The 27,350-nt window shown below is 34.1% G+C and overlaps 1 protein-coding gene across 2 annotated transcripts in view; it reads left to right on the top strand.

Moving 5' to 3' along the window:
* Window positions 1-27,350, top strand: part of LPCAT2 (lysophosphatidylcholine acyltransferase 2) — a 77,395-nt gene that overhangs the window by 12,816 nt on the left and 37,229 nt on the right. Inside the window, exons 2-9 of one of the 2 annotated variants that reach the window (XM_055299276.2) lie at window positions 4,695-4,834; window positions 7,587-7,804; window positions 9,061-9,173; window positions 11,134-11,194; window positions 12,042-12,100; window positions 13,645-13,679; window positions 16,804-16,858; window positions 24,991-25,073. In XM_055299276.2, the coding sequence (XP_055155251.1) occupies window positions 4,695-4,834; window positions 7,587-7,804; window positions 9,061-9,173; window positions 11,134-11,194; window positions 12,042-12,100; window positions 13,645-13,679; window positions 16,804-16,858; window positions 24,991-25,073 (764 nt within the window). Of the gene's footprint in view, window positions 1-4,694; window positions 4,835-6,133; window positions 6,215-7,586; window positions 7,805-9,060; window positions 9,174-11,133; window positions 11,195-12,041; window positions 12,101-13,644; window positions 13,680-16,803; window positions 16,859-24,990; window positions 25,074-27,350 lie in introns of those variants that run through there. The other variant, XM_055299277.2, reaches the window with a different exon arrangement.

Here is a 27,350-nt window from a genome sequence, read left to right as displayed (position 1 = left end):
GTAAACCAAATGCAAAGTATCAAAATTGTAGGATGCAATTAAAGCAGTGCTTGCAACTAAACCAATACATTTAAATACATAGAAAAGAAGAAAGATTTAAAAGTAATGATTTAAGTTTTTACCTTCAGAAGCTGGAAGAAGAACAAATTAAACACAAAGTCAAAGAAAGGAAATAATAAAGATAAGAGCAATAATCAGTGAAATATAAAAACAAACCACATAGAAAATTAAAATCAAACATTTGTTTAATAGATGAATAGAATAGATTAATGGAATTGATAAATCCTTACGAAGACTGGTAAGAAAACAAGAAAGAAAATGCAAATTACCAGTATCAAGAATGAAACAGCATATATCATTATAGGCTAAATGGCTAATAAGGGAACATTATTAACCACTTTATGCCAGTAAATTTGAAGCATACATGAAATGGACAAAAATCCAGTGTATCAAAAATAGACACAAGAACTAGAAAATATGAATAGCCCTTTATCTATGAAGGAATTTGAATTTATTTTGTATCCACACATATACATTTAAATAAAACGTTTCACCAAGATTATTTGACTAGTAAATTTTGTCAGACTTTTAAGAATACAATAAAATCACTCGCACAAGCTCTTTCAGAAAGTAGAGAAGTGTGGAACAGTACCTAACTAGTTTTATGGGGCTAACATTACCTTGATATCAAATCTGAAAAAGACATTATAAGAAAAGAAAATTATAGATCAATATTCCTCATGATCATAGCTAAAAGAACTCTTAATAAAACATTAACAGGTCAAATACGGCATTGTATAGAAAGGATGATACTGTGTATATCACTTCCAAGTTTCTTATATCAGGAATATAAGGTTGATTTAACATATAAAATTCCAATTTCAGTGTAATCCACCATATAAGCAGAACATATGATAAAATGCATGTGATCATCTCAATAGATGCAGAAATTTCATTAACTCACCTGAGGAAATTCAGTACCCACTAGTGATAAAAAAAATTTCTTAGTAAAATAGAGATAAAGAGAAACTCTCTCCATCAGATACAGGGCATCTATAAAATACCCACAATTAATATCACAGTGGTAAAATATTGAATCTGTTTCCTCAAAGGTTTGAAATAAGACAAATATCTTGTTCACCACTTCTGTTAAACATTATGCTAGGAATCCTAGCCAGTGCAATAAGATAAGAAAAAGAAATTAAAGACATATGGATTAGAATGGAAAAAGTATAACTGTCCTATTCACAAATGATATAGATTGTATATGAAGAACTTCCTAAGGAATCAACAGAACAACTAACTACTAGAACTAATAAGTGAACTTGGCTAGGTCATAGGATAAAAGATCAAAACTTAAAGTCAATCTTACATTTATATACTATAGGAGCAAACAATTGCAAAATAAAATCAAGTAATCTAATTTATAACAGCAATAAAACAACATTAAATGCTTAGGAAAAACCAAATAAGATCACTACACTGAAAACTACAAAATATTGCTGTGAGAAATTAATGAAGACTTACATAGAGAGATATACTATGTTTATGAATTGGAAGAATCAGTATTATTAGGATGACAATTTCCTCCAAATTGATCTGTAGATTCATTTTGAAATCTCAGTAAAAATCCTAACAGGCTTTTGTGTATGTGTAGAAACTGACAATTCTAAAACTTACATGGAAATGCAGAGTATCTAAAATAGCCTTCAGAAAAATGATGAAGAAGAATGTATGGGTGGACACACAGTACTTGATTTCAAGACTTACTTCAAGCCTGTAGTAAATAAGGTAGCGGAGTATTGACAGAAGTATAGATGAACAGATCAATGCAACAGAAAGAAAATCCACACATTAATATTCAATTGATTTTTTGCAAAGTGACCAAGAAAATTCATTGAGGAATGTCAAGTCTTTTGGTGCTGCAACAACTGGATAAATTTATGCTTAAAAATGAACCTTGATTCATACTGCATACCACACAAAAAAAGTCGTTTAAGGTTGACCATAGAGTGAAATGTAAAAGTGAAAATCATACAGCTTCTAGAAGAAAAAAAATTAATACCTTCAGGACCTTGAGGTAAAGATTTTTTCAGAAGGACACAGAAAAGAATTAAACATAAAATAAAAATTAATAAATTAAACTTCATCATAATTAAAATTACTTTAATCAAAAGACACCATTAAGAAAGTGAGAAAGCCACAGAATGAAAGTAAATATTTTCAATGCATATATTGACAAAGGGCTTGTATACATTTATATAAGGAACTCTTACCAACTGATAAGAAAAAGACTAACAAACCAGTAAAAATGGGCCAAAAAGACTTGAACAGACACTAATATTAGAAGTTAAAGGAATGACCAATAAGTATTTGAAAAATGCGTTCAACATTATTGTTCATCAAGGAAATGTGGATTAAAGCCACATGAGATATCCTTTTATACCCACTTTAATGGCTAAAATTAAATATAAAAAAATTGACCATACCGTATGTTGGTGAGGATGTGGAACAACAGGAACTCTCATACCTTGCTGGGGATGTAAACTGGTGAAGCCACTTTGGAAAATAGTTTTATAGTATTTTACAAAGTTAAACATGCCCTATGACCCAATAATTTTATTTTCAGTGAAATGAAAATGTATGGTGACACAGAGATTTGAACATTAATGTTCATATGAGCTATAATAGCTGAAAACTTATAATAGGCCAAATGTCCATGAACAAGTAAATAAATAGATCATGATATATTCATACAATTAAATAGTACTCTCCAATTAAAAAGAGTAAATACTGATATATATGACAATATGGTTGACTCTCAAAAATATGAAGTGATCAAGCCAGATATAAAAGGGTAAATAAATGCTGGTGATTTTATTTATATGAACATCTAGAGCAGGTAGAACTACAGTGAAAGAAAGCCTATCAGTGTTTGCTTAGGTTTGGGGAGGGTGTATTAATTGCAAAGGGCAAAAGAAAACTTTTTGAGATGATGTAAATATCTTAATTGTGGTGGTCATTGCATAGGGGTATGCATTTGAAAAACTCATAATCTATAAAATTAAAATAGATGTTTTTTCTTTTATGTACATTGTACCTTAATAAAGTTTTTTTTAAGTCTACCAAACCAAATGCTGGCAAGGATGTACAGCAGCTGAAATTCTCACACATTTCCACTGATACTTTTAAATGACACATCTTTGGAAAACTGGTGGTTTATTATAAAGTTAAATAATGTCTATGAGCCAGCATTTCCACTCCTAGATATTTACTTAAGAGAAATTAAAACATATTCACATAAAGGCTTGTACAAGAATGTTCATAGTGGCTTTATTCATAATAGCCCACAACTGGAAACAACCCAAATGTTCATCAGTAGGAGAATCAATAAACATACTGTCATATGGTCACATAGTGAAATAATACTCTGCAATTAAAAAGAATGAAATACTGGTGTATGAAAAAACATAATGGAATAAAAAGTATTAAGTAGAAGAATGCATGATGTATGATTCCATTTATATGACATTTAAGAACAGATAAAACTAAATTATGGTGATAGAAATCTAGCACTGGTTTCCTAAGAACATAGGGTTTGACTGGAAGAGGCACAAGATGACTTTCTGGGAGTGGTAAATATGTTTTGTGTCTTAATTGTGGTGGTGGTTACATGAGTATACATTTATCAAAGCTCATTGAATTGTATACTTTAGATCTGTGCATTTCCTTGTATTACTATTTAATATTCTAAAGATCAGATAATTAGAATATTTTGGCATTTTTTCTAAATTATTTGATGGTGCTCAGAATCAGATAAGGGCCAGTAGAGACAGACAAAGGCTACTATTTGAGTAATATAATTAGCTTATAGAAAAAAGACAATGTGTCATACATAAGCACAGTCTATTTTACTCAAAAGGCAGTACAGTAAAAGAATTAAGAGCACAAACTTTATAACCAAACTAAGTTCAAATCCTGGTTCTACCACTTGTGGATCTTAAGCAATTTAACTCCCTCTGTGTTACTCCTTTCTGGTATGTAAAACTTGAAACTTAAGGTTGTAAGAACTAAATAAGTTACTACATGCCAAGTGCTTAGAATGGCTGTTATATTACATAGTAAGCTTCCATGTATTATTTGCTATTCTTTTTCATTTACTTTTCATTTCTTCTTATTATTTATTCTTACTTTCTCATCTATCTCGTTATTGTTATTAGTTATAAAGTTCTGGCAGGTATATAAAACAATGTATTTACTTCTTCACACTCTTTTGCCTTCATTCTTCTACCTAAAGCTCTCAAAAAGCAATTTCCCCTTCTTACCTTGCTAGCTCCTGCTTACTGCAAGATTGTTCAGGCTACAACTCCTCCAGGAAGCTTTTCCTGGCTGCTAAATCATATACACCTTTTCTTTGTTCCCCCAGCATTCTCTATTCGCTTTCATGGGTATGCAGATCATTTGTCTTTCAGTTTTCTTCAGTGTTTCTCTTGCTACACAGTAGGATTTGTGAAGTCAGATATAATTTGTTATTTTTCTTTGTGCTTAAATCCTTGTCTGGTACAGGCTAGTAGTCAATTCATCCTTGACTGAATGCATGAACACCATAAAACTTTCCTATTACATGTTTCTGTTTGATAGCTATGAATTAAAATAATGTCCATTCATTTATTTTTACCAACTTTGACTTTCAGATTTTCCTTCTTGGGATTATCCTGCTTCCAATTCGTGTCTTATTGGTTGCGTTAATTTTATTACTTGCATGGCCATTTGCTGCAATTTCAACAGTATGCTGTCCTGAAAAGCTGACCCACCCAGTAACTGGTTGGAGGAGGTAAGAAATAATTTTGTCCAAAATATTAGGACATAATATTAAATTAAGATATATTAAATCAATATAAGAAGAGTTCATCACAGTTTAGTCAGTGATCTAACTGCTGTTAGATAAGACTATTTTATCTGCCTACTCAATAATAAATTTTACAGTTTTATCTGCCTACTCAATAATAAATAATTTATTTTTATTTCTTATATGAAATGCGTAGAAATTACTGCCCAAATGCCAACTACATTATGATAATCTTCTAAAAGTTATAATTTCCTAATGTTAAAATATTTTGTTTTCCGAGTTATTGCCAAATGTGATACATCCCTAGTTCGGAAAGACACCCAGACACCCAACTACTATACTTGAAACCAGTGAAGCTACAAAATACCTTGCTCTCTTCTGCTCTTCCTCAGTTTTCACATTTGCTTTTCTCCCTCTACAGCTTTCTGCAGTGGCATAAGTGAATTAGTTATATTATTTTTATTAATTACTTTAGTAGTAATTTCTATTAAAACAATTATTAATAACAATTATTAACCAGTATAGTCTAGTTATTTTAAACATTAGCATGAGGCAGAATGGAAGTGCTTTTCAGGCATTATCTAATTAAGATGGTAATAGAGGAGAAACTGATCATGAGTTAACAAAGCTACTGGTAAAAGTTTATTCTTATTGAACGGAACCAAATTGTTTTGATCCGTATGCCTTAAAAGTGCAGCCTCTTATGTGGAGTCCATGGATTCCATGTGAGTTCCAAATCTGTAGATGGGTTTCAGGGCATTGTCAAACCCTTTGAAGTTGTTGCCAAATTTTTATATGCAAGGATATTTTTGTATTTAAATCTCAAATGTGAATGCATCCTCCAAAAATTTTGAGAAAGACTGTTCTAGAAACTTTTAAAGAAATACATAGTTTGCTGTTCAGTTCATGTTCCAGTGAACAAATGTCACTATCAAAGTGGAAATGAATTCAATGCTGGCAATGCCCCAGAGAAATCTCAGTTCTTGCAAATCATACTCCTTTGTTTTAAACTCAAGGTTGTGTAGTATAAAACAATGCTTCAAGGAACGTTTTTATAACTCACCAATTCTTTTCAGATTACGTCTTTGGTTTTTGTTGTCAGTGGCTTATGAAAACCTAGGATGATAGAAGGAATAGTCTAAGTAATCCAGACAATAGATATAATAAATGTTAGAAAAGAAAGTTTTACTTTTGTCAATTAAACCAGAATCTCTTTCTCCTCTCAAACAAGTAGTGCTGAAGTTATTATGTGGGACCAGACTTAGAGCCATTCTTTAAACATGTTAAATAGGAGTGTTTAATGGCTCAGAATATGGGATAAATATAGTTATCAGAAGCTACATCACTATGGATAAAAAATAAGAGGTGTGGAAATTTGATAAAAGAATACACTTCGTGTCATTACATGAGTAGAAATCTCATCTCTAAACTAAAGGAGAAGAAAGGGAGGTACAGTTTCTGTGCCGTCTGGGAAAGTATTGTGGTTTTCTTTACCTCCTTCTTGTGAAATAAAAGTCACAGAAACTTCTTCGGAGCTAGTTGCTAATAGCTCCTCACTATATTATTACAAAAATGTGGAGAGAATTAGATGAGAATCCTATTTTTAAAAGCAGAGGCAGGCAGATCACTTGACATCAGGAGTTCAAGACCAGCCTGGCCAACATGATGAAACCCCATCTCTACTAAAAATACAAAAATTAGGCCTGGTGGTGGGTGCCTGTAATCGCAGCTACTCGAGAGACTGAGGCAGGAGAATCGCTTATACCTGGGAGGCAGAGGTTGCAGTGAGCCAAGATTGCGCCACTGCACTCCAGCCTGGGCACCAGAGCAAAACTCCATCTCAAAAAAAAAAAAAAAAAGCTCTCATTAGATACCTCCGGGATGATGTACATATTTTGTTTTTCATAAAAAGCTATATGCTTATTCACATACTGAGATATCCCTCCTGTGTTTGCACTTCTAGGAATACATTTTTGTTTCCCTACTCAATTGGATCTTACTTGTCTTGTGTGTCTGGCATAGTTCCTGACACAGTTTGATAAATTAACTAATCTATAATGGCAGAATCTTTTTTAAAGGTTTTTAAAAAAAGTAGTTTCTGGAATTGCTTAAGTGCATCTCTGTTCCAGGGAAGTGAAATGGTGAACTCACTTCTGATGATTGTTGATAATATCTAAAAACTGTAACAATATGGATTACAAGACTTTTAAAAAAATTCCTAAAATAATTCTGAGAACAGTTTCAGTGTGAGAGCTCCAAAAGTGTTTTAGGAGATAGTAGCATCTTCATTACACATATGTGGATTCCCAAGATAACCACTTTGAAGGACAGTTCTGATTTGGATATCTCAGTAGGGGATGTGTGTTGAAAATTCATTTTTAACACTTTATAGTCTCAGAATGATAGAGCTGTTTCTTAGCCACACATATCCTTGGGCGAATTACTTCTCTGTGCCTCAGTTTTCTCATCTATAAAATGGGAGTTATAATTTCAAGATACCTACGTCAAAAGATTAGGCTGAGGATTAAAGAGATTAATCTATATATAAAGCATTTAGAATAGTGTCTGGCACCTGGCAGAAAGAGCGCCATGTAAGTGTTAGCTATTATTCTCCTCAGCTCATATTTTCATATGAAATACTCTGACATATTTTGGTTTTCCTATTGTATTATAGAGTAAAACCCTGCTGCTAGCTTTAATTAACAAAGCTAATTATGTCTTTTCTATATTTTCAAAGGAAAATTACTCAAACAGCTTTGAAATTTCTGGCTCGTGCTATGTTCTTTTCAATGGGATTTATAGTTGCTGTAAAAGGAAAGATTGCAAGTCCTTTGGAAGCACCAGTTTTTGTTGCTGCCCCTCATTCGACATTCTTTGATGGAATTGCCTGTGTTATAGCTGGGTTACCTTCTATAGTATCTCGAAATGAGAATGCACAAGTCCCACTGATTGGCAGTAAGTACTTGTAAGGTAGCGTAGATAAAATATTTTCATGCTCATGCTTTAAATTAAAATAATCCTATATAGTTTATTGATAACCTTTTTAAAAAGTTTAAAATAAACATTTCAAACATATTTACTTTATTGTAATAAGTTACTACATGGAAATAGTATATTTATGAAAAAAGATTAGAGACTTCCCTTTTATAGCTTCATAACTCTTTGAAACTTTTATCACTATACCATTATGTCTTTCTGTTCTTATATATAGCCAGAAAGACTAGTTTTCAGATACTACCTATGCTTGATTTGAGAGAATTTAACCCATGTTTGATTTGAGAGAATCTATGAAAACACAGGTATATGCTGTTTCATGAATTTATCTTCAGGATATTAGGCTGCTAAATGCAGTTAAGTGATTTCTCCTCACTCTGTTTTCTTCATTATTGCCCCCCAAATCTCCATGAGGGACCTATGTGTAGCTCTTTGAAAATTATGATGTGAAACAATAGGTACTTCCTGCCATAAAAAATAATGACGCAAGTGAAATGTTTTTCCTACCAGATGCTTTGGTCTCCCTCAAGAATTGTCTCCAAGTAATTACTCCCTGTTGTCCCAAAGTTATTGCAAACATCAGATGATGAGAGAGTGTGAAAGTTCCCTGATGTTGTCTCAGTGCTCTGGAGAAGTAATAGTAGTTCTTGCAGCTTTGTCATTCAGCTAAGACACTTTTTTTTTTTAATGTAACTACCATGCTTTGTGTAATATGGCTTTTTCCTGAAAAATTGTGTAGCAATAGGTTTTTGGTAAATTGAAGTTGATTTTTTTTTGTGTTAGGAAGCTATTTTAAAAAAATGTTCTGCTGAAAATTGCAGTATTATGAGTAATGGTTACTCCTACTTATGTGTACTATGAATTCACGTAATCAGTTTTCAAGGTATTCCTAAAATGAAACAATAATCTTGTAGCATATTCCAAAGGTTTAATGTCAGTTGAGGAAGAAGACCTTTAGGAGACCTTTAGGGAGAAAATTACATTTGCTTCCTTTTGTATTTTTGCTGCTTACTTCTGTTAAATAAATGAAATGTTTTTAGTTGTAAATATCCACTTCTTTCAAAATTAGAAGCTAAGTTCTAATAAATTGTTTTTTAATTGTTCTCTTTGATTTACTCATTTAAATTTTCCATACAATGTGTTATATATCTAGTATTATTGCTGTGGTTGCTTTAGCCAAAAAATGTCTTGCCTGTGACTTTTCATTTGTTTTAAAGGACTGTTACGGGCTGTGCAACCAGTTTTGGTGTCCCGTGTAGATCCGGATTCCCGAAAAAACACAATAAATGAAATAATAAAGCGAACAACATCAGGAGGAGAATGGCCCCAGGTAAAACATGGTAGATGTTAATAATTTAAATATGTTGGGAGTTTATTAATTGTATATAGGTAGACTTACTCATTTGAATCCACAGATAGCAATATCTGTGGACACCTATACTAGGTATCTTTAGCATAATAGGTGCAGAATAAATACAGTAGCAAGTATTAAGAAGTCCTCTTCCCCATGAGATACTCCATGGAATTAAATGTATTATTCTTTTTTATTCTCCAAACTCTTTGAACCAATTTTCTCTTTGTGTTATAAAAATTTGATTCTCTAACTCTAAATTTAATTACCACTTTAAAGATGAGATAGGAGATTCCTGAGTATCTATTACCATTATACTAAAGTATCTCCTATTTCATATTTTATAAGCTTGATTATATAAGCTCAGTTATACTCAATATTGTGGTGGGTAAGTGATTAAATCTTTAATCTCACCTGAAGTATATTTAGATAGTGCTTTTCAGTTCAAGGGGCATATCAAAATCACCTGTAGAACTTTTTTCAAACATTACCATCTCACCACCCCCTTCCCTGGAATGTGGGGGTTGGGGGGTAACATTTACTGCAAAATAAGCCAAGGGTGATTTTAATAGGCACCCCTTTATCTTTGCCCAGTTGAAAACAACTCATCTCTAGCAGACTAATAGTCCTACAGTTATCTGGCCACACATGATGACATGAAGATGTTAAGGTCCAAGAGAAAGTATGTGACCAAACGGGTTGTTTTAGAAACCAAAGCAAGTAAGGAATGATTAAAAAAGGACTGAGAATAGGTGGCATTGGGAGTAGGGCTTGATTTTTCTCTGTGGATCCGAAGAATATATCTAGGACTGGTAGGTGGGAGATAACACATAGATAAATTTCAGCTCATTTTGCTCATCTTGAGGAACAACTTTCTGTCCAGAAGTGGAATGGTCTGATGTGGAATCCTTTTCTAGAATTTTCAGGCATTGGCTGAACTACCACTATTGTAGAAAGAAATCAAGCATTAGATCTACTAGGTGACTTTTAATGGCCCTTCCAGCTCTGAGATTTTACGATTCACTGTACATCCATTAATTGTTAGTAGTTTAGTTGTTGAATTTTCACTGAATAAAGTATATTTGATATTGTATCCCGTTGTCATAGGAAATCCACTTTTAAACTGGAGAATGGAATTATATCTATTCATAATTTTTGTTTCATAAATAACCTGTTATTGTGGCAATGTAGCCCAATAATGTTTTCCCTATCTAATTATCATAAAAACACTTTGCTAACTGCTGTGAGTGCAGGATTTTACTTTATTTTATTTTATTCACTTAGCAATTTATTCATGGCTAAATTTTAAAAGCATCAGAAAATTAAGTTGCTATTTTACTTAATGGGGAAACTAACATACTGCATATTTTTTACTTTGAAAACATGAAGAAATCTGTTAAAAGCTAAAAACACTGCCTCAAAAAGAAAAAAAGATATTAAGTTGTATTCCATATGTCAACTAATTCAAGTAAACATAAAGCACATTGTACACATATCTTTTTTCCTTTGCCCTCAAGACATGCCTGAACTATATGTTGTGGGAGTAAATATTTATGGGAAAACTGAAACAAAGTTGGAAATTACTTGGTTAAGGATATATAGCAGAAGAAAGAATTTAATGTAGCCTAATGCACCCTTTGACCATGAATTATGCTCTACATCTTTTAAGTTTATTCAGATCATTAGTTTTATCATTGAGACATTTGTTAAGTATATTCTTTATTCAAAGCTTAAATCCATTTTCTAATTAAATTAATAGACAACACTTTCTTTACAAGAAAATTGAATAATCTGATAGTAGCTTTCATTAGAATCAAGTGTTAGCCTTTTGTTTTTGTTTTTTAAGCATTGGCAGCTGTTTGTGAAGTCATAAGAAAGCGAGTAAATAGATAATTTATTAATTAGATTGAAATATTAAATCTATTCCTTTTTTCCCAAGATACTAGTTTTCCCAGAAGGTACCTGTACTAATCGTTCCTGTTTGATTACTTTTAAACCAGGTGAGAAAAATTAAATTATGTATTCTAACAAAGTAATATGTAAGATTTCACAAATGATTTTACAGAAATACACAAAATAACTCTTTAGCTTGCTCTGAGCATTTTTTTCTTTTCTGATAGCAACTTTTTAACGTTGTGGATCCGTAGAACTTACTGCTTTGCTTTCTCTTTTGGTGTCATAATTCCTCTCCCCTTGGAGTGTCCACTCCATGCATGTGCGCTTAGGATGTGTGGCTGTGTGTGTGTTTGGGAACCCTCATAGACACGTAAGGTTCTATGTCATCAAGTAGAAAACCTATCTCATTATCATTATAATGTCTTCAGATGCTTTCTAAGGTTCACTTCTTTTTTAACATTAGAAGTCAGTAAATGCAGTTTTCATTATAATTTGTAATACTTTAAAATGTTTTTGTATTAGCTGCTAGAATGCTCAGCAGCAAAGTTATGACTCACTTCTAGCAAGTGTGGTAGTTCTTGCTTCAAGCATTTGATTTCATGTAGCTTTTCTTCTTATTTGTTCTTTGTCTTGATTTTATCATTACTTAAAACAATTCTGTTGAATATTAACACTTGGAAAATGAAAAAAAGTGGAGAAATAAATCAATGAATAAACAAATATTTTAAGTGGCATAGGCACAGCATTTAATATTTTGCTTCAGTAGTTCTTAATTAAAAAAAAAATCCCTCATTTTGGTAAGCACTAGGCATTTACCAACATTTAGCAAATGATTTCTGTTACACATACTCTTACAATATTCAGTCTATTTATACTATTTATTAATTTTCTCTTTATCATAAAACTTTTATTCACATAAAAACACATTATAAAGTTTCAATGTGGTTGCAGGAGCCTTCATTCCAGGAGTTCCAGTGCAGCCAATCCTCCTCAGATACCCAAACAAGCTGGTAAGCACAGTATTTTACCACAGGAAGAATTTCAATATTCCAAGTAGCACAGATTCTCTGGAACCCCTTTTAATATATAAATAAGGTTTTGAACAGATAAATGGTGGACGCAAATGGGAAAGCTCATTCTGCTCGCCACATCTAGTTTTTAAAATTTTGCAAGATAGGCACATATCCATTGATACCAATATTAAAGATTATTTTGCTATTACTGAACTTCAGGAAGATATTTTCTTAGCCTCTACTCTGTTGTCACCATGTTGGTGTCATTAATTCCCAGATTAGGGTCTCATTAGAATGAATAGTTAAAAATTTGTGATTTTCATTAACTCTAGAAGGAAATTTTTCTTGATTCAGTGGTCATTACTAGTGAAGAAGTATTGAAATAGCAGGATAAATATTAAAGAGGCTTGGTCTTTCATTACTGCCTCAGTACTTACTAATTGTGTGAGCCTTGGTAGTAAGTAGCTTAACTAAATAAGAAAATACCTGAGAAAACTTAATGTCTTTTTTTTTTTTTTTTTTTTTTTAGACAGAGTCTTGCTCTGTCATCGAGGCTGGAGTACAATGGTGCGATCTTGGCTCTCTACAACCTCCACTTCCTGGGTTCAAGTGATTCTCTCTCCTTTCTCAGCCCCCCAAGTAGTGGGGATTACAGGCATGTGCCACCATGCCCAGCTAATTTTTGAATTTTTAATAGAGACAGGGTTTCAGCATGTTGGCCAGGCTGGTCTTGAACTCCTGACCTCAAGTGATCCACCTGTCTTGGCCTCCCAAAGTGCTGGGATTACAGGCATGAGCCACCGCACCTGGCCTAACTTAACATCTTATATAAAGTCCAGAAGGAAGTAGTCTCTTCTGTTCCAGTTGGGTACATTGTTGTCCTCTAGATATTGATTGTACCACCATTTTCCTAAAGAAAGATTTTTGAGGGAATGTTTTTGTTCTGAGAGGAACTTTCTGTACTAGAGAATTTATATTAAAAGCCAGGATATAATTATTAGTTATCTCTACTATTTAAGATTAAGGGTTATTCATCAAATCAGTTTTCTATTTAGGGGCTGGTTTTTCAACCTTGGACATCTATTCTTTTAAAAAAAGAATTAAAATCTATCAAACTTTTATTCGTTGTACTTCTGCCTATAGGTTTGAGTTTATTGTATGTTCATATTATTTTATTTTCCCCCAAACAAGCTTTTTTTTTGAAAACTGATCTATTCTGAGTTTTTTGTAGGCAAATTAATTATCCAGATATGTTCATATTAGGAGGAAAGTGGCTAAGCATGTAAAATAGTTTTTAAAAAATTAGAACAAGTCATTTCATCAAAAGTTGTTGACATTAGGAAGATCTTTGCTATGTAGATATGTAATCCAAGAATTCATGGCAGTTCACTGTTCTTTAACAATAATGTATTTATTTTACTTATCAACATGTTGCTTTTAATTTCAGAAAAAATACATGAATCCCCATATTAATATAAGATCTTTATTTTATTTAGTATTTTTCCTCCAGACTAACAGCTAAAATAATTTTGTTATTATAGGATACTGTGACCTGGACATGGCAAGGATATACATTGTAAGTCACTTATGTCTATTATTAGTTTATATAAATTCTATTTTAGTGAAGAAAAAGAAAGATCATTTATTCATTCTTTAAAAAAGTATTATTTTAAAAATATTGTTATATTTAAAAGCATAAAGATTTCTGATCAGAGCCCTAAGTCTTATAACTGATAAGTCTCTGTAGAGAGCATCACTATCTTGACCACTAACCCCTGGAGTCTCCTGTGTGCAAAATTTTAGTCATCTGTCCCATCCAAATGGGTCTCAAGTGTTTGTCTGCTAGTTCGTAAGTGACCTAGTTTGCATCATAGTTAGCTTTACTTTTGTAGTTTTATCTCCGTTGCAGATTTGGCATTATCTAGTGTCTCTATCCTTACTTACTATGTTGGTTTAAGCCATTCAGAAAAACTTAGTCATATGGCCTGAAATAGCTATGATGTGTCTGATATGAGTTGAAAAAATAGCTAACCAAGGTTTCAGTTCTGCTCTTGGATTTGAAAAGCATTGGAATCAGCAGTTTCTATAAGCACTTTACTTAAGAGAGAAGAGGAATACAGTTTCATTATTAAGCAAGCTGATGTGAAGTAGGCCTTTAAAAAGAACAGAACATGTAGAAACTTGGTTTATCTCAAGATCGTTTGTTTAGTTCCCTCTGAATAAGTCTGAACCTGTTTAAATTTTGGTGAGAGCCATATGAAACACCCGAATTTGAAGACTTCCCTTAGGGTCTTACCCAGTTTTCATATTGTTAAGCACAAAGCTCAGATAACATTGTTGATGGATAGGTGACAATCACTTGGAAATATTTAAGGAAATCGTCAGTTGCCTTAAGCACATTGTAGGATTTTTAGATAACTTCAGTGTAATCCAACCAACTTCTGAAATCAAAACTGCATAATTTCTCCATTTTGTGTATATATACATTGCTTTGAAATAATAAATTTAAATCAGAATAGGTAACTGATGGGACAGTAGAATAAATATTAACGCATATGAAACACTTATATTCTTGTTATGCTTCAGTCCTTAATCATTGAAGATAAGCAAATAACACCAAAAATAGAGAACATAAATTGTAAAGGATATCTAAACAGCATATTATCTTTCACTTAACAGGAAATCAATTTATTCATTTGACTAAAATACATGTTTCATGCCATTACTTATTTTGAATTCCCGATTGCTTTTAGAAATGGGAGAATTGGGAGAAACAGGTAGTATGAAAGTATTTGGGAAAACGAAGTGCCTTAACAATGGATGCGTAGCATACTTCCACTTCCTGAGGTGTGCCATCCTTTGGGCCTTTACAGGTTAAGTTCCTTACAGAGATAGTGATGTGGCCAATAGGACTTTTTTTGGTTGCCCAGCAGTCCAGGTTAATGTGGTGATCAAATAGGAGAAAGCTTTTCTGGAAGAGGAACTGGGGATAGAAAATATAATAGACGGGTTTAGTTAATCTAGCCTTCTCAACTGAAAAGTATGTGAGAAGAGGAAAAGGAAATTAGGAGAAAGAATTCAGGAATGAAAGGGAGAAAAAATATTTTGAGAGTCAAAAATTTTTCAGGACTTTTAAACAAACACAAAATCTTTAAAAGGCACAGCTTTGTTTTGTTCAAATGCCATATTGCACCTATCTATTGCAAATCTCACGTCCACTTTTCTCTTCTCATCTACTTAATATTATTAGCACTGTGTCTGTTACTTCTAAATCTGTTTTCTCAATTGCCCTTGCTCAAAGTGTTACTCTAGATACGGATTCTAAGAAACAGATTTCATACCAAAACGAATATCCCAAGGAAAAGGAGACTTGGAATAAACTTAGAGAAGTTTTGTATCAGTCTAAGAAGTATTTGGTCTGTCTGTAGGGTGGACAAGACAGGTTAAATGAGATTTTATGTGTGGTTTCATTTTTTTTACAGTATTCAGAATTTTCAGAATAGAATGCATCTATTCAAGTAATTGAATTCCACACCTCCATTTAAATAATTAAAAACAACTTATGCTAGATAGTGTGGATTGACTTTAGAGTTTATAGATAGTAAAAGATTTTTTTCTTTCAAATGGAAGATTTGTGAACTGACACATTAACAATTTATAATTAATTATGAAAGTGATATATCTACTTTCTAAATTCTTTCTTTTAACTAAATTCTTAAGCTCCTAAATTCCTTAAATAAGTCCCCTCAGGTAACTTTTGCAGATAAATTATGTTTTAATTTCTTAACAGTGAAAAGAGATTGGTTGGTTCTTTTCTTAAATGTGTAGTTTGATCCATTCTGCTGGTTTCTGGGTCAGTTGTCTAATGAGACTAAACTAAAAATCCAATAGAAATCTTATTCAGAGAGTCTAAATATGTACTGGAACACTATAAGTAGAAACAACTATTTCAAACATTATCTTTGAGAGGGTTGCTTAACCACTTTAAAGACAGCCTTTGCCTGCCTTTACGATGAAATTTGCAGCTTTTCAGATTTCCTCATAACTAAAACATTTATTAATAACTGGGACAATTTTGATAAAGCTTCCGCTTTTAAGGAAAGGCCCATTGATTTTTTTTAATGTCAAAAAAGAGTTCAGAAATGTAATGATCTACCTAGGAGTTTTATAAACACATTTACGTACCTTAAAATGTGGCCTTGGGTAGTTTCTCTAGGGACTTGGGCCTTTGAGTCTGTGTTGTCAAGGAAACTTCAAATTTGTGGTTTAGTCTGTTGAGCTGAGGCTCTGACTCAAATACATATTTGGTATTCATTTGATGATTTAACTTTTGAATAATAATTGTCAAGAATACTTGTCTAAGCCGGGCACAGTGGCTCACACCTGTAGTCTCAGCTACTTGGGAGGCTGAGGTGGGAGGATCACCTGAACCTAGAAGGTTGAGGCTGCAGTAAGCTATGATTATGCCACTGTACTCCAGACTGAGTGACAGAGTAAGACCCTGTCTCAAAAAAAAAAAAAAAATAAAGAATAGTTGTGTAGGCCCAAAAAGTGTTATAGCTGCAGTGTAGCATTTATAAATGCAAAATATATATGAAGTGTGATGTGGGGGTATTTGTGTGTAAAGAAATGATTGTTGAATAATATAAGATGGTACTTGCATTACTGTATAAAGATAGACTTTTCTTTTTTCTCTTCAGCATTCAGCTTTGTATGCTTACTTTCTGCCAGCTCTTCACAAAGGTAGAAATTGAGGTAAGTCATTCAAAATGTAGCCTTGGAACTTGAGATTTGGCCTTTCCTTTAATTTTGAACTTCTAGTCTAGAGAGACCAGATATAAAGGTCCATCACCCATAACATAAACCCTGGTGTTTTAAAAATTGTGTATATAAACCTAGGCTGTCAGATTTAGCCCTTGAAATCATGTTAGAAAACACCTCTAGATTCTGGGAACTTGAAACATGTAACCACCCTGGCTGGCCAGAGGGGCATCACCTTGCTGTCATCTTTTTACTCCTTTAATGCTGACCTCTGCCAAGTTGAATGATATATTTTCACATCCTGACAAAAGGAACTGATGATAGCTGATAGAGCCCCACACCTCCTTAAAGAAAATGTTTTGTGAAAGCTAAGAGATGCTACTTGGGGTCTAGGGGAGAGACACAGAGGTCAGAAGCTTTCACTGTGAAATCACCCTGCACATGAAAAGCCCAAGGAAATTCTATCTGGGAGGCAGCACATACCATCATTCACAGGACAGTCTTTCGGTTTGAATTACAGTGGCAGGTAGTGAGAGAGGAGTTATTACAGTATTCTGAAAATTTCGACCAGGTTTTTAAGTCTTTAAAGGTTGGTTCCAGAGCTGTTCTTAGTTTCTAGATATGATGTAGAATAGACCCCTGAATTCAGAATCCAGTCGGTTTTAGCAGTACCCTCAGGTAGTCTCTGAAGAGAGACGGTTTGATAATGGGTCTCCTAGATTTTCTAATTGCATCCATGGATTGTGTAATGAAAACCTTAAGTTTGCTTGTGTCATGCAGAGTTCTGAGTGGGGTCTAGTGCCTAAGTGACAGGACTGTGGAATTTAATTCACAAGAATACTATTTTGCTTTGTTGGATAGCTTAGTGATTTGGCCATTTAGAGATTGTTGGTAATACCAAATGATTTAGGAGGGCAAATTACATTTCAGAATGAGTTTAGTGAAATTTTCTTGAGATTTGCATTTTTCTACCTGTCTTGAAAATATCTGTTTATTAATTATATTTCACACACCCCCACTTTTAAAACCAGTTCAGTATCTCTCACTGTGGCCAAAAAAAAAAAAAAAAAAAGAAAACCCACACTTGTTCTTGGGTTTTTCTTAGAGGTTCCTGAGGAACAAAAACTAATTTAATAATGTTAGGAAGTATCAAGGTAAACAAAATGAATTTTTTTTTTCTCAAGACTACTCAGTGCCTTTGAAATGTCTGACTTACAGAACCTTTTTCTCTGGATATCTCCCAGAGCCAGTGTTCTATAGAATACACTTCAGGAAGCCTTATATCATAATATTTCTAAATACTCTGAGCACTGCTCTTGCTTCTTTAATAGCTGCTCAGGTAGTCTAGGCCTGTTTCATTTTTCTAAAAAAACAAGAAAACTCATACTTTAAAAAAGACATGCTATCTTCTCTGCAAGGTATTGTCTCTTCCTCTCAATGTACTCCTCTGTAGCTAAAACAAGATCTAGCAACACATGTAGAAATGTACACAAAGCTGTCTTTTTTGCCGTAGCATGTCAGTGGTCAAACTGCATTACAACAGAGGTATTCAGATTCCTCTTTTTTTTTTTATTTTTTTGTCATGACCATTATTACCACATTTCCTTTCTGTGTCATGGCTTTCTCTTTTTTTCTTTCTTTCTGTCTTTTTTTAAAAAATTACAATATTTGCATTCTCCAGCCAGTTCTGAGACCTGTTTGGATCATATTTTTCTGGCAAAGAAAACAATGTATTCTTTGTTCCATAACTTCACAAATAAAATGACTTTCAGCTGCTTGAAAATAACTGCATCGACAGAGATTTGATGAATTAGAATTGTAGTGCAGAACAAGAGGATGAGAATTGGTGGATTTCAAATTTAGTACAGATATTCTTATTTTAGTTATGTTTACTTTAAATTTATGACTCCCCCTTTCACCCAGGTGACTCCTAAATACTTTATGATATTTTAATATTTTAATACTCACTGTTGGATTTAACTGAAGATGTATCCCAGCAGCCCTTCAGGCACTGAGTATACCACACCCTGGCTTGAAGCTCTGTAAGAGCTGGGCCATCTCTGAGGCTCCAGCTTTTCCACTATGTCTGCCGAGGCCCAGCTTGAGATTGGTTTGTGGTCTCAGTACATTTAGTTGCTCCAGTTTCAATTGTCTTGGTTGTTCTCAAGTAATCCCCTTTTTTCTTTTTCTTTAAAATTGATGGAAATCCTTGTTACTATCTTATTTTAAACATGTTTTTAGAACTTCTTGAATATTAGGTAAACCTAATTCAAGATATATTATTCAAGAATATGATATTAATTTTATGGTTTTTCAAATGAACTTTGAATGAATTATTAAAGTGCCATTTTAGTCTTGCTTTTGTGAGTCACATGACACCCCAATATGTTGACTGCCATATCCTTTAGTTTCACAAGTCTGCCCTCAGTAATGATGACTACCAAACACTTTAATTACCAAAATCATTAGATATCTAAGATATAATGAATCTAATATTTAGGAATATTTTCTTACCACCTCTTCCCAGCCCTCTCTGCTTCCCAACATAGAGACACACAGTATTTTTGAAAAGGTTATTATTTTCTTGACTCTTGGATCTTAAAAATATAGTTAGTTCTAAACCTCATGTCCTGTGTAATTGTTCTTCTGGCATCCTTGAACAATGATGAAGACGTCTGTCTACAGAATGGTTCTACTAAAAGTTATTCTTTGAATTGTAATGTGGCATAATGGGTGTTCTTAAAGTATCTTTTAGTCATACTTTTATTAACCAGCTGCTTCACAAGTATACCTTTATAAGGATATGGCTTAGGGCATAGGGAATAAAATAGCTAGTAGGAAACATTGCAAAATGTGACATGAATTAAGAGTCTGCTAGTTTATCTCATGAGAGAGAATACATGCTAAGTCACACTATAAAGCACTAAGTGGGCCGCAGCTAGTTTATGAATGGAAACAAGCCATTTACACTGACTGTGCAGTTAGTTTCCTTCATAGGCTATATCTCAGTTTGTATTCAAAGCATGTTGACTTTAGAAGCTATCTGGTATATATTATAGATAAATAAAAATTGTCTGTAGTGGGCATATTAGACATATAATAAGTCCCCCCTTATCTGTAGGGAATATGTTCCAAGACCCCCAGTGAATGCCTGAAACTGCAAGAAATACCAAACCCTATATATACTAACTTTTTTCCTAAATATACATACATACCTCTGATAAAGTGTAATTTATAAAATAGGCACAATAAGAGATTAACAGTGATAACTAATAATAAAATAGAACAGTTGTAACAATATAGATAAGAGTTGAATGTGAATGTGGTCTCTCTCTCTCTCTCTCTGTCAACATCTCATTGTACTATATTCATCCCTCTTCTCCTTGTGATGAAGAAAGGGTAGAGCAGGATGGCATGTAATTTTATCACCCTACTCAGAATGGCATGCAATTTAAACTTATGAATTGTTTATTTCCAGAACTTTTCATATAATGTGTTTGGACCATGGTTGACTGTTGGTAACTGAAACCACAGAAAGCAAAATCCCAGATAAGGGAGACTACTGTATTTTCTTTAGGAAAATTCCTTTAAAAACTTATAGTGAGCTTATAGTGGCTAGCATTGGGCCTAAAATACTCTGTGGTGGGCATTTCATTTCCTTAAAGTAATAGAAAGGTTTGTTTTTTTTATTTAAAAAGAATTTCTGATTTAGGGAAAGATTGCAATTAATAATGAGTATTATCATCAACAGCTACATGTATATATCACTTTTAAGATCTTTAGGGAGCTAATTGCTTAGGGAAGATTCAAAGATATTTATATAGTTTATTTAAGTATCCAAATGCACTACAATTATTTGTAGTTTTTAATCTAAAATGAGCCTTTTAGAAAACCTCAATCACACAACTACAGACACACACACACACACACACACACACACCCTACATATGTACTTGTTCTAACAAAGCTAATTTCTTCTGGAACTTGGTAAAATTCTGGAATTTGTGAATACTAGTAGAGAAATAAAAAGGGTATTAACTAGAGTTTTTGTTCTAATCCTGTTACTACTTACCTGTATGTACTTGAGAAAATTAAACCTTTCTAAGCCTGCATTCTCACTGACAAAAATGGGGATAATGACACCTAATTTATAGAGTTTTGAGGAGTAATAAGGTTACTTATGTGCTGGCACATAGTAAGTGTTCAATAAGCACTAACTTTTACTTTCTGTCTCATCTAGATGTTTCTGTTCTTTTGGGAAGGAAGCAGCAAGCATTGTTTAAAAATATCTTCCTTCTTTTGCATTTTTTCTCTTTGAAGATTTAAAAGAACTATAGGAAGAACTAGAACTGCATATTTGTTAAGATTGTCCTTTTAAAATTCTTTTCTGTTACAAGGAAAAAATAAAAGATTGATTATAGTGTCATAATTCCTCAATCTTCCTCATCATTTTTTTAGTAGAAAGGAATGTGCTTGATATATAGTCAAGAAAAATGAATAAACTAGCTTTAGTGATACTGAGAATCTATGTAAGTGACTGGCATTGGTTGATGGATGTCTTAAATAGTAGGCTGAAGAATTTTGTATATTGCTTGTATGCAATTTAAGGACCGAGAGGAAGTGGGGGACTCTGGGACCAAAAGCACAAATGAGATGTTAACCTGAGAAACGTGTCGCTTAGTCTCCTCCTCATCTGGGACAGGATGGTGCAAAGTTAAGTATGGGGAAGGTACAGAGAATACTGTATTTGAAAGGAGAGGGGAGTGGAGCTGTGAAGCCAGTTTCAGGTGCAATAGAAGGGAATAAGTTCACATAAGCTGTCTTCTTTATAAAGTTGAAAGTGAAGTACCATTTGTACCTCAAAAGAGTGAGGTAAAAGTGGAATTGCAACTTGAAAAGCATGGAGCATATGTAACATTTTTAGCATCTCTCAGTGGTCCTTAACAGGAATATGAAGGCAAGATCAGGAGAGGTGGCTGAGGGTGTGTGATTGTCACTGTGGGCATGGCAGAAGTGAAAGATTCTAAGTAACAGGTAATACAGAATTATCCGACTCCCAAGTCCAGTGTAGATAGGCAGGGAGATGTTGCCAGAGGGAGTGGATAAAGAGGGATGATTGATCCAGATGTGACCATTAGGTTGTCATGGTCTATGCAAGACCAGATTAGGGGAGAAATAAACACTAATGGATAATGAGGGGAAACTGATTGAAGAACTTAGCAGAGATTAGAGTCATAAGTTTGTTTCCATGGCAGAGGTCGAGTCTAGAAGAATATCTGTGGCCAAGATGTCAAGTGAGTCATCAATGTGTGTACTGAGGATACTGAGAGAAGATGAAGTTAGAAAGGAAAACTTAGGGGCTTGAAGTCATTGGGGTATATAGATGTGTGTTGGGAACTATAAAAGATAGTGGCAATCATGTTCCCCTCTCTTTGATTGATTTTCCTTTCCAAATAAAGGGTACATTCATACTGTGAGCCTTGAATGACTGTACAAAATGGAAATGTGATATAGAGGGCAAGGTCTTATCCTAGGAGAGGTGACTTTTTATTAGAATTTCCATTGAATTGCTTCTTAGGAGGAATGGGGCCTCCAAGGCCCATGGGTGTCAAATTTAGGATTTTAATTATTTTGTACTCTCAGTGGAACTTTATTCCTTAAGAATAAGATGTCACACCAATATGAGAGTTATTAAAAATCATTTTATGAAAAATACTACCTGCACTAATATAAAACCAAACCTGTATTTCATTATATTATGTTTGGTTAACAGTGTGGCAGCAATTTCTTTTTCAAGGTTTTCGGTATGTACTTTTATGACCTACAAATCAAGTGTATTACAAATGGTTGTTTAGCTTTTTTAAAAAATGAAGAATTATATGGCAATTAAAAACTTTAATTTCTTACACTGTTTTGTTAGAGATTTTATGAACATTAATTTCAACTTCCTGTTTTTTTTTCTTGGATTTTATACTAAGCAAATACAAGAAATTTTACTAGATCAGGACGCGGGGAATTTTTAGAAATATTTCTTTGCAAAGATAGTTATTCTAGGTATATAAGGATGTGGGGACCTCTAGTGGCTTAGTTTATTTTTCCATCTTAAAAAACAACTATGCAAAATAGCCACACACAGAATTCCAATGGGAAGGACTTCAGAGATCATGTAGTTAAATTTTTTCATTTGACAGGAGAGGGCACTGAGGCTCATAAAGGCTAAATGACTTTTCCAGGATCACACGGCAGATCTCAGGCAGCAACCTAGTCCAAGAACTCTTTCTGCAGCTTGCAGCTGCCTCCTTAGAGAGGAAATAATCAGATAAATGTGAAAAGTAAAAATGTCCTATAGCACGTTATTCTATAATTCCATACATTTTATCTTAAAAATACAACTTGCATCCATGCCATCCTCCACACCCTCACTCCCTCTACTCAAGGTCTTATTATCTCTCCCATGATTGCAGCTGCTTCCAGACTTTCTCCCTGCTCTTACTCTCTTCTTTGGTGCATACAGTCCTTACTGCTGAAGTTACCACTCAAAAACTTGGACCTGGTCATGTCATTCCCTTGCTTAAATGTCACCTCTGAGATACCAATGCTTACGGGTTTCTTAATATGATTGACAAGACTTGAAAACAGGTCCATTTGGAAAAAAATGGTATTTTTAATTACTTCTAGTTGCCTTCTTTATTTATCAAATGGAAGTGGTAGGATTTACCTCAAGGAATTGTTTAGAGAGTTAATCATATAAAGCCCCTAATACAAAATACCCAGCACACAGTAGATGTTTAATGGATGGTAACTCTTATTGGTGGATTTAGCTCACTGTTTCATAAATTTCTACCCTACTGAATGGAGAGCTTCTTGAGGGCAGGGACTTTGCTGTCATGTTTTTAGGGCTTAGTGCAGTGCCTGAGCACCTACTATGGGGGAAAAATTAATGAAATAAAATAATGTATGTAAAACACCTAGCATGATGCCTGGTTTGTAGTTATAATTCAATAAACAGTAACTATTGGCAAAATCTCACTTATTCTTAAAAAGCCAACATCAAGTATTAGTTCTTCTATAGAGCACCCTTAACAGAATTAGCTTTCCTGTGTGCACTCTTTCCCTAGGCACCACCTTCCTCTTTGGCTGCATTTCCCTGGCCCCTGACAAAATTAATCCTTTCCTACTTCTTGCTTTCATACTCCAGGAAGGATGGTTAGTGGAGAAAATAAGGTTTTTTTTGAATCTGACAAATCTTGGGCTGAATTCTGGCCATGTGACTTGTATGCCTTTAGGTAAGTTAATTAAGCTATTGAGCCCCATCTATAATTGGGGGTAATAGGGGTAATGACACTTAGCATATGGGGTTATCAATGTGTTGTTCTATACTATTAAAATATTGATCTTCTTTAGAGCAGGGAATAGGGTCCTATTAATCTTGCCTGGTATATAGTAGGTGCTGAAAAATACATAATAACTTGAATATGGCACTAAAACCTTGTTAATGTTAGAAAACCATAAATAAAAACAAGAACAGTACAATTGAGGCATCACAGAACATCAAGCAGAGAAAAAGTACAATTAAAAATGCTAAAGCAAAAAATGGTGTTAAGCAAAAAGCTGTAAAGCCAATACTGAGTTTTTTTAAAAAGCAGAATAAATGACAAAACATAAAGTTCAAACAAATAGTAAAAATATGGTTGACATTAGAATGGATAGAGAAGATGAAAGACAAAAAGAAAAGAAAAAAAGAAGTTTTCACATAAAGGGATGGGAGTAGTAGAAAATGCAACTCGAGAAGAAAGATCTTAGTAGCTACAGCTTTACACTTCCGGAATTCCAGACACTGGCTTGTTTCACCCTCACAATCACCAGGGAAGTAGTGATCTTAGCCCTCTTTTTAGAGTTGAGGAGGTGGTTCAGCAAAGTTAAATGACATACTAGTTAACACACAAGCAGACCCAGGGCTTAGAAACAGATCTCCTGAGTACAAGCCCAGTGCCCCATTACCTCATATAACCTATGTTCTAGAAAGGTAGATGATTTAATGTATTGATAATGTATAAATTAATTTACTTGGCATTTAATGTCTTAGGCTTAAGACATTGTTATGGAAAGGTATATTTGTCTTTCAGTTTATGCCAGTTCAAGTACCAAATGATGAAGAAAAAAATGATCCTGTCCTTTTTGCCAATAAAGTCCGGAATTTAATGGCAGAGTAAGTGTCTATATTTGATTATAACGCATAAATAATTTGAAAATTATTGGCACATGTCGTTTAACTCATTTTAAGGATTTTTTTAAACCCCCGAAGGCCTCGTTCCCCAACTCATTTTGATACGTAAGATAATGTGCCCAGGATGAGGTCAGTATAACAATCTATAAATATTTTCCCCAGCTGCATACCACAAATAAGGAAATATATCTTTACCAGAAAGACTGGAGAGGATACAATAACCAGAAAAGACCAGCCAGTGCCTTGCACAGGGTGGATTCTCCTAAGCTGGCCTGCCACTGTCAGTTGAGCCTTGTGATGATCCCAGTGGTTCCTGCCGTGGCCCACCTTCTATCCCTTCGACCTTCATATAGCTGCCCAAGGATGAGTGTTTCTAAGGCATTACTGACTATAGCACCAAAAAAGAGAAAGTTTGCAATGCAAAAAGAGATGCATAGAAGAGGGAAAAAGACACCTTTTCATGGATGGCTATGAATTAGGATCTAGAAACTATAAAACATAAGGTTAATATTTTCCTGCACATAAGGGAGTTCTAACTGGCCATTCTGACTAGATAAATCACCCCCTATCTTGTAATGAAAGAATGTATTATACTATACCACCAACCAGGTAGCCTCAGAGCCCTCCAGGTGTGCACCCTCTTCCCACACACCACCTCCGTCATTCCCAGTGGTAGGTTTGGAGCTAATAGACCAGCAGTGTTTATTCTCTTAGTAAAAATTCAATGAGAACTCTGAATTTAGCTTCATAGCTGAATTTAGCTTTACAGCCAGATTTCATATATATAGCCAGCCATGTATATATGTATATGTATGTGTCTCTATAAGTATATGTTTTATTCTAATATGTGTATCTTAATATTTTTCTGCAGAATAACTTTTCAAAATAGAATAAATGTTTGGCAAAAAATTTGCTATTAAATGTATATAGAAGTGTATATAGAAGTGCTTGTTTTATCTAGTTTCTAGATCAGCTACAAAGTTAGTTTTTATGTTATTTCCTTCTCTTCCTTTCTTATGTTTTCATGCCAGCTTATATCCAAAAAGTAGAAAGCAAGATAATTATTAGAAATTGAGAGAACTGGGCTGAGTGCGGTGACTTACACTTGTAATCCCAGCACTTTGGGAGGCCAAGGTGGGTGGATCACAAGGTCAGGAGCTTGAGACCAGCCTGGCCAACATGGTGAAACTCTGTCTCTATTAAAAATACAAAAATTAGCCAGGCATTGTGGCAAGCGCCTGTAATCCCAGCTACTCAGGAGGCTGAGGCAGGAGAATTGCTGGAACCTGGGAGGTAGAGGTTGCAGTGAGCCAAGTTTTCATGCCACTGCACTCCAGCCTGGGCGACAAACGAAACTCCGTCTCAAAAAAGAAAAAAAAAAAAAATGGAGAGAACTTATATCAGATATTTTGGCTTCCCAAATTGTGCTTAGAAACAAGAGAAGGGATTTGTTTAGACAGCCTTTTTCTGAATTCAAAGGTGCGGAGGTAATAATGACTTGTGATAAAGGGTAAGAAAGACCTTGATTAGCTGCACAACTTTGGACAAGTCTCCTCCAAATCCCCTTCTCCTCACATGTGAAATGGGAGTTAAAATCATTGCCTTGTCTTTCTCATGGTTTTGATTATTAGGAGACTCAAGTAGGAAAGTATATGATAAAAGCATTTGAAGACACAAGTACTGTGGTAGGCCCTCAACTTAAGTTATTTAACATTATCTTTACATCAACTCTATGATATAAGTAAGAAAGCTGACTTGGGGAGGTGAGTAGTTTGCCCAAAGTCACACTAGGTAGTGACTGTCTGGGCTAGAACTCAAATCCACATTTCCTGTTACTAAAGCCCAAGCTCTTAACTATTATACTGTACTATTTATTATTATAAGTCCCAAAATATTTTAAAATTTAATTTTCCATCTTATATATTCTTATACCACAACACTTATTAATCAAAGAGCTTAGAAAAAATATTTTAGATAGAAAGAAATTTTTTTTTGTTTTTTGTTGTTGTTTTTTTGAGACAGAGTCTTGCTCTGTCACTCAGGCTGGAGTGCAATGGCACGATCTCGGCTCACTGCAACCTCCGCCTCCTGGGTTCAAGTGATTCTCCTGCCTCAACCTCCCGAGTAGCTGGGATTACAGGCGCCCACCATCATGCCCAGCTAATTTTTGTATTTTTAGTAAAGATGGGGTTTCGCCATGTTGGCCAGGCTGGTCTCGAACTCCTGACCTCGGGTGATCCGCCTGCCTCGGCCTCCCAA

Source organism: Symphalangus syndactylus, chromosome 11 (assembly GCF_028878055.3).
Source record: "Symphalangus syndactylus isolate Jambi chromosome 11, NHGRI_mSymSyn1-v2.1_pri, whole genome shotgun sequence".
NCBI classification, from domain to species: Eukaryota; Metazoa; Chordata; class Mammalia; order Primates; family Hylobatidae; genus Symphalangus; species Symphalangus syndactylus.
The sequence above is the reverse complement of the archived record's forward strand: the minus strand, read 5'-3'. Positions and strand labels throughout refer to the sequence as shown.